Source organism: Hermetia illucens, chromosome 2, assembly GCF_905115235.1.
Source record: "Hermetia illucens chromosome 2, iHerIll2.2.curated.20191125, whole genome shotgun sequence".
In the NCBI taxonomy this organism is placed as follows: Eukaryota; Metazoa; Arthropoda; class Insecta; order Diptera; family Stratiomyidae; genus Hermetia; species Hermetia illucens.
In genome coordinates, this window is record NC_051850.1 from 43669883 (window position 1) to 43682185 (window position 12303).

The 12303-nt window shown below is 41.2% G+C and overlaps 1 protein-coding gene across 3 annotated transcripts in view; it reads right to left on the minus strand.

Annotated features, from left to right (window-relative positions):
- The window catches only part of LOC119647605 (probable helicase with zinc finger domain), a 29626-nt gene extending 17535 nt beyond the window's left edge, over positions 1-12091 (minus strand). The window contains exons 1-3 of one of the 3 annotated variants that reach the window (XM_038048635.1): positions 11519-11956; positions 6676-6705; positions 2255-2912 (exon numbers count right to left, since the gene is read on the minus strand). In XM_038048635.1, coding sequence (XP_037904563.1) covers positions 2255-2753 — 499 coding nt within the window. In that variant the 5' untranslated portion in view covers positions 2754-2912; positions 6676-6705; positions 11519-11956. Of the gene's footprint in view, positions 1-2254; positions 2913-6675; positions 6706-11518; positions 11957-11978 lie in introns of those variants that run through there. The other 2 variants (XM_038048634.1, XM_038048636.1) reach the window with 2 other exon arrangements.
- Positions 12092-12303: the final 212 nt, after the last annotated feature.

The window sequence follows — 12303 nt, forward strand, 5'->3', positions numbered from 1 at the left end:
GGGAGTTCGGAAGGTTGAAAGTGATCATTTATTAACGGGGCTTTTCAAAAACTGCCCAATCGAAGAATCTGAAAAAAATCAAGAGGCTGCCACTATATGATGGGTAGGCTTCGAAATACCTTCCATACTGATATCCCTTCAAATAAAGTTAATAGTATATTTCTATAATTTTCCGTAATTGGCTGTGGAACCCCTTTTAAGGTCATCCTAGCACCACAAAATTATGCACCAAAGTAGGCTATAATATAATTGAGCTTGATCCTACCACGTTTGGTGGCAATCGCACTATTACTAACAAAGTTATAATAGGTCAAAGTTGTCTTTTCTTTGGAAATTGTAGATTTTGAATGCCAATATCATTCGAAAGTGGATATTCTCACATAATATATTCATATACTACGTGTTACATACTAATGGGACAAACTCACAGTCAAATGTCTTTATAAAAGAAATACACAAAACCGTTTATACCTGAAGCGTCAAGCTTCCAGTTTCCCGACTGGTTATTTTGCTTTCTGGAAGAAGTGTCGTAAATTTTCCGTGAAAGCCGTGCATGTAGCACCAGATCTAAAACTGCCACGAGAAACCGGCACGATCGCAGAAAATTGCATTTACATTTTCTCGTTGGCCATTTCGGCACTGCGTTGTGTGTCCGAATGGCTCAAGTAGTTAGAGCGTTGGGCTATCCTAGCAGAAGGGGGCGGTTCAAATTTCACTGGTGGCAGTGGGATTTGTACCGTGATTTGAGGTCGGATACCAGTCGACTCAGCTCTGAATGACTACCTGAGCCAAATCAGGATAATAGTCTCGGACGAGCACAATGCTGCGTTACGGTCTTGAATGAAGTGTTTTAACACACTTCAAAGCTCTGATCTAATTGGATTGTTGCGCCAACGATTATTATAATTATTAATTTTCGGAAAAGAGAAAACACAGAAGTCCCCGAAATACTGCTTTTGTTTTTTTTCACCGAATTCCTAGCGAATAAAGCAACTAATCTTCTCATCCCGTTTAATTTTACTTAAAATTTGACTAACTAACCACCTCCTAAATCAAACGAAAAATGACTAATTTAGACGAGGTACCCCTTGTTTTAGCATTTCAATGTAATAGAAGAAAAAGATAATGTTGGGTGCATGAGTTAAGCAAGAGAGGGGAATACTTGGAAAATTCCATCGTCTCGGTTGTGAACTGCAATCACATGAAGATAAGTTTTTCTAGTATTTCTATTTGTCTTCAAAAATATGCGAAGAATTGCATCACCTATTACAACCTACTATTGAAAAGTGCACAATGAATTGGAGAGAACCATTAGAAACGAGGAAAAGATTAATAAATTAAATAAATAAAATATCACCTTCTTTCCTATTCTATTCGTATCTTCGCTCATTGCACTGAACAGATCGCTCATCATTTCCGTAAATTTGTACCAGCAGATCGCTGACCGCCGCGATCTAGAGTGGATCGCTGCAACAGATTGCATTGCGTGCCGCATGTGCAATGTAATATTGTATCATACGATTACATTGAAAGGCAGAGATCATCGGTTGCTGCGATAGATCGCGTTCTGTTACGAAGGCTTTAACCATATTGTATCTGGAGCGCTCTATGGCATACGGAGAATAAAGACTTCAATGGCTGATCTTAGGCGATCAACATTTCATCATTCTGAATGACAAGATTATGGCAAACTGATCGTTTATGGTAATGACAGATGATTATTAAAATTTTTAAATAAAATCTATCAGTCCGGCAGGGGTGATAATTAGCAGAGTATAGTGGAGTTGTCATTGTGTTGTTAATCGAAACATAACATCTTTAAATACATGCAACAAAGGGTTTTTTTGTCGTCATTTTAAACTGATGAAATACAAATCGTGTAAGGTCAGTCAATGAAGGATTATGTCTTTCTAAAATATTGCCATTGCGCAGATGACAAAGTTAATTTAAAGATTTACCAAACGGTTGTAGATCTAGCATATACTGTCAAAAGGGTCATGGGTGAAGGGCCACTGTATTGCCCCTATTTGCATTAATGGACATAATGTGGGGTATTAACTATTCAAATATAAATTTTATCAAATTATCAGCGATGGAATAGAGGTTACTTTACTAAAGAAACTCTTAGCCAAACGTTTTTCGACGTTTTTTGTCCGATTGGAGGATATCCTTTTCCCTTTATTAGCAAGGAAGACTTAAAAGTAGAACATAATAGAAAAGCTTCATGACTCTTAGATATATATATATAACTTACCCTCATCGGACATTATCACATTTTGATGGCTCTCGGTTTGACAATGTTGTCGAAGTTCATTTTTATCAATGAACGATATCGTACAATACGAACATGTTACGCTTCCGTCTGAATTTTCACTGGTATCACTAAGATTTAAACTGTTGCTCATCTGTTCGATAAGTTTTTGATGTTTCTGCTGTTGCTGTTTGTAATCGGACCCATTCAAACTGTTACCAGCGCCACCACTATTACCGTTATTATTGCTGCCACTATTACTACTGTTACCACTATTGTTATTATTATTAGTACTGGCACTACCAGTACTTGCATTACTACTGCTACCTAAACTGTCACGTTTCGATGTCGACATCGTTGTCGATGACGATGATGATGATGTCGATAGCGTTGCTGATGATGACGACGATTTCATTGTTTTATTTGTGAGGAGCTTACTAAATTTATCTAATGGCAAATTATTTGTGGCCCAATGTTCTAATTGTGCATCGAGCGTTGCCATTTCGTCATTTAAACGTTGCAACGCAATCGGTTGGTTTGTTTTATATCCATTTGTTATGTATGTAAGGATTTTAAAAGGCTTTAAATTATTTGATAAATCGGCAAATGATGGTTGCTTTGAAGCTTCATCTGTCCAGTCCTTAGCAGAAAATTCGGCTTCCTAGAGTGGAAAATATTTAAATAAGAGATTAATATTTTACCGAAACGTATATAAATAATAAGTCACAATTTGTGTGTATTTTGGAATAAAGATTACAAATAAAAAATAAAATTTTAATATTTTACAAAAGATCTTTTGTCTTGCTCAGCTTATAATTTTTAATAAGCTAGGCTTATTAAGAGGAATGTTGTGAACATGCGGAAAAGCCGATTCTGCGGTTGGAGATGAAAGCGATGATGCGTTCGGTAATTCCACAAAATAAGTTCACTTGGAAATCTTTTGACATGGAATTATCAATGGACAGCAAATACCGTTAGAGCAGGACGAACGATTGCAATATCCGGGCCGAAAACTACCGACCGAAACTCATCCTTTCCTCGTTCTCCAAAATTTTTGAACGATACGTATAGAAGACTTTCGTCTCGTTTCGTTCTCTTTATTGTGAAAGAGCAGCATAGGTTTCAACCCGATCGCTCCATTGTGACCAATTTGCTGGAATTCACCAACTTTGTTGCGAAGTCATTAAATACAAGAAACGACGTCTATAGAATCTATCCTGACTTCTTCAAGGCTTTCGATTCCATTGAGCTCTCCTTGCTTCTCACCAAACTCCGATCGTATGGATTTCCGACAAGTATTCTCCCTTGGTTAAGATCTTACTTAGATGGAAGAGTAAATCGTGTCTTCTTGTCTCCATTTTCTACTTCATCGAGCGTACCCCACGGGACCATTCTTGGTCCATTTATGCTTTCATTTTTCGTGAATGATCTTCGTGTCTTGTTTGCCAGTCCTAGCCTTTCATATACATATGATTTAAAATTGTTTTCTATTGTCGATTCGCCTACTGATCAGTGCAGCCTTCAGTGAAACCTTGACACATTATCTCAGTGTTACAAGTTGCCACTTAATGTAAAGAAATGCTACTCTTTATGCTATTCCTCTTCTTGTGCTAAACTTTTCCCCCGAGACCCGTTTATTATCTTGATAGTCAACCCTTAGCCGCGACTGCCTCTTACAAGGACCTAGATGTGACCTTTGACAAAAAATCCTTCGTTCCTTTTATCAATTCATAGATAACGATTCCTCGATCATCCTTTATAAATCCTTCGTACGTAATATTCTTGAATATGCATCGGTAGTGTGATCCCCTTACCATAATTATGATTGCGATGCAATTAAATCTGTACAAAGGAGATTTACTCGATTCCTAATCTTCCCTACTCAACATATCCTGAACGTCTGGCTTTCCTTAACCTGACATCTCTGCAGTCTTGTAGATCTTTGACTGATGCATGTGTCCTTTTGAAATTTTGTAATAGTTTGGTGGACAGCTCTGTATCCTCCGAAATTCATTACCGTGACCCATCAAACAATATTTGCAACCTTAATATTTTTGAGGTTCCTTTCGCGGAGCTCTCGCGCTTGGTTTATTGTTAATCAAATAAATAAATATAAAGCTTGATAATTTCGTGATAGTGCGAATAGAGAAGGATATGGTTTACCTATTAAACTTCAGCTTGGCGAAGAAATGTCGGGACGGGCAAACCGGCACGCATATTGAAGTGTTCATGACTAAATGATAGCGCTAAAATCCCATTGAGATGAATTGCCAGTGAGTTGATGCTTAAGAATTTATTCAGTGTCCTCTGCACGTAAAAGCCATCGAAATTTATGGGGTAGTCATCGTTATCTATGCCTTCCAGAGGGGTAGATTTTTCAGCAATCGCATGCTACTGGAGAGGGATCTCGCTGGCACGAAAATGCTTGCTTTCTACAATTACTGCTTGGACATTCTAGCATTAATTGAAGTAAGATAGTGGAACTCTGGAGAGTATTCTTCTCCTTCATGCTGAATTATACGTACAGTTGAGAACTATGCAGTTTTCCAGAAGTAAGCATGAATTTAGTGCCAGGTTAATGACAACGGTAACTAGGAAATGAGCTCTTACAATCAAAAAGCGATATCAGACAAGATACTTCGATATTTCAAGATTGATGAGGGCTTCAACAGCTGCTGCTCATCATCGAAAACTTCCGATTTATATGAGAAGTGTACTTTATATGAGCAAGTGAATAGTCTTCCAGGATAGACGTAATAATGGTGATATTCTCATCGTTGTGGGATATCTGAATGTTAAATATTGGAGGAAGTTGAAATACATTGCTAAGAATTGACAGTGATGTAGGTGTAGTTGACGCGCTATGTCTTACTTAGGTGTTTTCGGCAACCATTTACTCAGGAGTAATATAGATCCCAGGACAAAACCGGAAGGTAACAAATTCTAGGTAAGAGTTGTTCATAAAAATTTGATTTTGTTAAAGAATGCAGGATTTTTTTTAGCACCATGATATTGTGCAACGAGACACGGCGGCAGAATCAGGATCTGCGTCAACAGAGAAACAGCATCTCTTCTATTAGCCGATCGCTTAGTCTTTCTAGGAAGGTTAACCTTTTATTGGCCCAGCGAGCTCCGGACAAATTGAAGAACGGAAAAGAAGTGGGATGCCACAAGTGCTCCAACTGGGCGGTAAAAAAATAAGGTTGCTGTTCAAGGATAAAGTTGGAGAAGAAAGTCCTCAGAACTGCCGTCAAAGATTACATCAGGAACAGCTCGTGGGGAAAACATGTCTATGGAAGGCCGACGAAGCCGCTTCCAACCGAAAAGAGGATTGAAGAAAGGAAAAGGTTTGGTAAGAGGTTAATCGACGAGGGTTCACCGTAGAAAATACGAGGGGTAATAAACAAAGAGCTAGCATACTTTTTACACATCACCCGAAAGAACTTTTTTTCAAAAACCAAATCGCCAAAATATGAGAGTGAGGACATCCGGAATCCGAAAACGATAGAACCAATTCAATAACCTACACAAGGACTTAAAATAATGGTGGCCGGAGGGTAAGTTAATATGCAAAATCCGATCTTGTCACCATTTGATGACAACTGTACGGTTAATGGCGAACATTACCGAAACAAAATGTTGGCGATCTACGGCCTCAACAAACGCAGTAACATCTAGAAGGAATATTCCTCACTCTTATGCAAGATGGAGCTAGCTGTCACACCACAAAAGCCAGTATAACGAAGGTTTGACCAGATTGGCCAGGCAACTCACACAATCTCGAGAATTTATGGGTAATGATGAAGGAAGCTGTGTTCAAGAAACCTAGGTCGACCAATTATCAATCGCTAATTGAACGATTTCGAAGTGAATGTAAAAAATCAGTAACGGTCATATTTTCAGACTCTTCGACAGTTTCCTAGGGCGAAAATGAATGCTACGAAATGAAAGGGCATCACACCTACCTAATCTAATGAATTATATTACTTAATCTGTAAGCTTACTAAATAAATTAAAAATTATAAATTCAAAGGGTGGTCAGTACAAAAAAATTTAACGACTTGGAAGCTCAAAGTGATTAGATATGCAGTTGCAAAACGAAATGTTATCAAAACATTTAATTCCAGTGCGACTTAAATATTTCGAATAACGTGCGACCGCCACCGCATCGGCCTCTCCACAATATCAACTCAACTTCACAGCAGGTGTCCGTCACCACTAAACGATTCCCCCCGAATCGAAGTCAAGCTCCCCTAAAGCTGGACTTTATTCAGGGCATCCGCCATGAATAAAGGATATTCAGGGCATCCGCCAATTGGACGCGGTTCGCCTTCCAGTGGCAATCTTACTCCGCCAAGGGCTAAACAGCACTGCAACGATCATAACTAGCGATTCCGTATCAGACGATCTTCTGAACTACCCACCTGATCAGCTTGCGCCCATTCCGTCGAAACCTGCAATCGAATACCAGATTTCATTTTTTTTATTCAATTGATTAAATTATTATTGTTTTTCTAAAGTAAAAAATGTTTAAGCCGCAGGAGGTGGCGCAGTTTTTTTTTTTAAAAAAAGAAACAAAGTTAGACAGGCTGTGATCTCTGGTGCTCCATTGATTTTCCTCATCCGGTAGTTAGCATTTGGGTTCGAGTGATTCCGCTCCGAGGGTGAGTTCCGTTCCGGTCGTAAGTTTTTACGTTTTTCGCTCGTTGTGGGGCTCGAACAGGTCTTCATTTTCTCCAAGTAAATTCGTCTATTTCACGAATGTCGTTTGATAACAGAGCCGCGAACGCTTTCGCACCCCCCGTGGCGTTACGGGTGCCTTTGTTTTACCGGCGACGTAACCCGGAGGCCTAGTTCCGACAACTGGTGGCATAGTTCGCTCCCGCAAGCATCAATACTGATGCCATGGGATTCAATCATGCACTCGTCGGCCTGGACGGGGAGTTGATTGGAATCGTCGAATGTTCCTACTCGAAATTAAAGCGCACCCTCTTAAGTGACTGAAGCAGTTGGGCGGGGATAAGGTCGGTGTTGAGCGCAGCGAATTCCGGAAAACTCCTGCTGACAAAATCCACTAGGGGCACACGCGCTCCGTGGTCAGTGAAGTGTCGCGGAAAGCCAGGAGCCAAATTGTTGAACTTCAGTAGAGGGTGGCAACGCTCGCGGCTACCGTCTCTAAACTGGCTGCAAAAATGGGAGCTTTGCGTTCTGGAGCTAGGTCCCAAACTCGTTCGCGGTCCTCTCCTACGATCCTACGATTTGGTAGTCTCGTGTCGGAGACTTCAACGAGTCCTGCAATTTGTTGATATCACAACATCTTTGCCGACAAAGCAAAGAAATGTACCAGCTCTTGCTTGTTCACATTTTCAAAAAACTGAACTCGTTCACATCTGCACTACTGGCTCCCATACCTACCTTCTCGAAGGTGCGTCCATTGAAGAAACGGAATTTGCAGACCGTCAAGTTGCTGCTGGTCTTCTCCACATGGTCCCAAAGACCAACGGCGAAAACAGACCGCGTGGCGATGGCTGCTCAGACCATTCCAGACCGCTATCCCATACCACTCATCCACGACTTTGCGCCCTACCTCCCTAACTGCCGTGTTTTTACGACCTTGGACTTAGCCATGGCATACCATCAAATCCCTGTAGCCCCCGCTGTCCTGCGAAACCTTAACTTATGGTTCGTGTACTGACTGAGCATTTGGAAAATCTCGAATGCATTTGTCAACGCCTCCTTGAGTCTGGTCTTGTATTTAAAGTTGAAAAATGCAAATTCCTTCAACAGTAGATGAAGTTTTAGCCTCACGCCCATAACGTAAAACACCCAAGGGTTTGTAAAGGTTTTTGGGCATGCTATATTCCTATCGTCGTTTTTTAACCAAAGCCGCACAACATCAAGCAATCCTTAACGCCTACTTGTCTGGACACAAGACCAAAGACTCACGCATGATTGCGTGGTCCACAGAGGCCGTACAGGTATTTGACTTAACCAAACGACAGCTGGCGGGCGCTACACTCCTGGCATTCCCTCAATCATGCATGTCGTCGCTTCGGACATCGCAGCGGTAGGTGTGAACCAAATCTGACAGCATTTAGCTTCAGCTCAACAGACCTACAGCACTTACAATCCTGAACTATTAGTCGCACATGGCAATAAAATATTTCAGATACTCCCTAGAAGGCGGACGTTCAGTGTTCATGTTCATTTTACTTTCGCTTTTAAGGAGATGCCCGACAAAGCGTCCCCTCGCTAACTTAGGCACTTAAACTTCATAAGCTGACGTACAGCAGGTATCCTGCAACGACAATGTAATTGCAGACGCTTTGTCACGGGTTTCAGAGGTGCAAATCCCTGCAACGGCCAATTTTTTGGCAATCGCCGAGGCGCAGAAAGCTGACGCAGGGCTTCAGGGACAACTGCAAATATAAATTTCGGGAGTTTCCCCTTTTCGGTTCCGCCTCCGAAAACTGGCAGACCTCTGAAAAGGGACCTAGGTAATATATTTCGACCGCTTTTCGCAAGGAAGTATTCCATGCAGTACAACATCATGCGCACCCATGCATATCGGCTGGTTACAAGCAAATATTTCTGGCCCTCAATGAATGAGGATGCTAATTCTCGTGCCAGACAGTGCATTTCGTGCCAGAAGTGTAAAGCCAACCGGCACGTACAGAAAGTAGTAGGCTCATTCCCTTGGTCTACAAAGCATTTTGATGCGATCCACATCGACATCATTGGCCCCTTGCGAGATTCACATGATTTCAAGTATTGCCTCACAATCATCGATAGGTTTACGCGGTGGCTTGAAGCAATACATCTGGCGGACATTTCCGCACAATCGTGAGCCGACGTCAGGGAATGCAGTTCGAGTCTACCCTGTTCTCGAAGTTAGACAAACTCCCAGGCTTCAAACGCCATCGGACGGCTGCGAACCACTCGTAATCCAATAAGATGTTGGAATGCTGGCATAGGACACTGAAGGTCGCAATAATAGTGCACCATGACTCTTCGTGGTTGCAAGCCCTGCCTTTTGTTCTACTTGGTTCACGTACAGTCCACCGATACCAGGTCAGCCCTAGGCTTTTACGCTTGCTCCGGGACGCCGTGACCAAATTAAAATCACCTCCGGTATCTCGTAATTCTCCGACGAAGGCTAACACCCCCAAGGACCTGGATGTCTGCACACAAGTCTCGATTCGCGTGGATGCTTCCCGAGAGGCCTTGCAAGGTCCATATGAAGTACTGAACAGAGGCAAGCGCTTCTATAGGCTTGACGACTCCGTGTCCAGGCTAAAGCTTTTTGCCTCTGGGGCTGAGGTTTCAGGGAAGAAAGGTGCACGGAGCGTGAAATTTGAACTGCGTCCCCAAAATTCGTGGACTAGGAGTCGCGTTTTGCTGCTGAAACCTAGTATCAGCTGGGGGTGGGGTAGTGTGGAGTCGCTTAGCGAAGATTCGTCCGAGTTCCACACCAAAGAAGCACAACTCACCAAAACTGAACTCACGCACCTTCCTTTTGACAGGCACGAGGCTGCTGTCAACGGTAAAAAATGGAGAATCATTTTTAGAAGATTAAGCTAAAACAGTAATTTTCTAAAACCAAAATATATATCAAGAAAAATATGTTTGTGTGTGCTGAGGACTAATATCGTTTAGTTAATGTTCGAAATAATGTTATAAGAAAGTTGTGAATTTAGTGCGAGAGAATTGTCATTGAAATGATTTTAAAAAAATATATAATTAATTTTTATTCTTGGGATTTAATTAATTCTATAAATGAAAGCAACATGAAATATATGATATCAACGTCAGTACGAAACACGAAGACAACATCAAATAGCACTGGTCAACATGTACTCCTTAAAGATTTGGATTCTTAGTAAGAAAAATCGCAATTTTTACCCCCTACCAGAGGATGTTTTATCCTTAGTTTATAAAACAACGAAATCTATAAGTGATACCATGACCGTCTGGATAAAATCTTGCTCAATAGATGAACTGGTCACCCAATTTATCTATATATGCAATGTCAAGAAAAAAGAACGTGTAGGGATGGAAATCCTACTATTAAAATTTGCGGCAGCTTAAATTTATCAATTTCGTATTAATTCACTACATCCTTAAAAAATTGATGTTTTAAAATTCGATATCTGTACTTAGTCTCCGCCCTCTTGGTCTGGGCCGTCTTGCGGACTCAGGGATGGAGCAAGTCCATAAGAAAATCCTAAATCCATCCTCTACCCCAGGGTGGGTCATTTAGAGCTCTCAAGCTTCTTATAAACAGTGGACAAGCTTATTTTCAGCAACTTAGAACGATGTAGGGTGAATGGGGCTGCCAATTATCCGGCTTGTATGTAAACACTCCATTGCAAACTAGAAAGGATCGGGTGAGGTATGTACTTTTTGAAAATGATCGCCAATCTGCGAAGGGATTTAGAAAGCAACACTTTTTTTCCTGAGAAAGTACTGCACTACGGGGATTCCATAAAAATGATTATTATTTTAGAAAGAGTGTTGCAACGGTTTTTACTATAGCACCGATTTGGGACAGTTAAAATTTAGGGGAGCAATTGACTGAGGTTTTTCTTTCAGTGGGTTAAAGCGGTTCCTGCAGGCTTTGTTCACAATGCAAAAAATGCGAAATGGACCGAAGAATTTCTAAAATTTGTATTTATTCTTTTTCCTGCCATTAGCTGGGTTTGGAAAGCGGAGAGTGTGAAATTTCGCAGCGAAATAATTTACCGGTTCCTTCCGAACACTTCACTTTCGTGAACCATTTCAATTTCTTGTGCTTCGAAATGAATAACCAAACGAAGGTCGAACCAAGGCAATCGAATGGAATGACGTAGCTATCGCAAAATGAACTTTTCACCTTTCCTCAAACTCCCGTCTCCATTACTTCAATCATTTTGAAATTAATTATAATCAACAAGTGAAACATGGGCTTCAGCGAATTTAATCTCATCTTTGTCTCTAATGAATGGAAATTTTCGGGGACCCAATTGGGATATTGGTGCAGTTGCATGACATAATTCCCTCCGGAGTACATTATGGCTCAAAGAAATACGCCGGAATCTAGAATTTCCAGTTAACGGGGATGAAATGCACCTTCCCATTAAGTCCGAGCGTAATCCCAAAAAGAATTTTGTTGACAATCCCTCAGCTGTCAAAATCGCGTACAAACGTATTATCCCTTCCACTGCGGGTGAAGCACTTTGTGAAGAAATTAATTCTTACACTTCCTGTGGGCAATATCTTCACTTTTACCTGGCTAGCGTCTCCCTTTCCAACAGTCCAACTGGAAATCAAGAACTAAAACTTAAAAACTCCGTTAGAACACAAGAGAACTTCGCAATTCTCGACACAGAAAATTCTGTCAACGCTAGGTTATGTACAAAATTGCACGGATCCCCCTACGTTGCACCCGCTGCATTCTCCATCAATTCCATGTCAACAGTTTCCGATCTATGCCAACCCTGCAGATGACAACGCGTACACATTCACACATCCACCGCTCCATACACCTCTATGCACCCACACACGCACGTTGTCCAAAGCAAAACAACACTTGGCTCGCAGTGAGCAACACAATCAACAAAAACGACCTCCGTCAGACTCCATCGCACTTTTCGTTTCTGTCATCCGACATTTTCCATCGCGAATTTTTCACACTTGCACGACTTTCCTCCACCGCTTACGACCATCTGCACGTCTGGGGTAAACTCACCGTTTTACTTAAATGCACTATTTACACAATTGATCGGGAATTTTTACATTTTTACGCGTACGTACGATAATCACTCGAATCGAAAAAGTTCCTACATGCAATGAAAAAAGGGCAACAAAATGACAAGAGGCGAGATGACAAATACACGTATGGGAGCGATAGGGAAATTCTGTGGAGATGTGGTATTTCCAATTGGGCAATGCTCCGGCAGTGGCAGGGACATCTATTGGTGTGGGCCCAATGGTTCCGAGCTGCACTTGCTATTTTGGCTGGAAGTTTTTGAACGAGGACTATTTCTTATTTTTAACTTACATTGCTTGCTCGA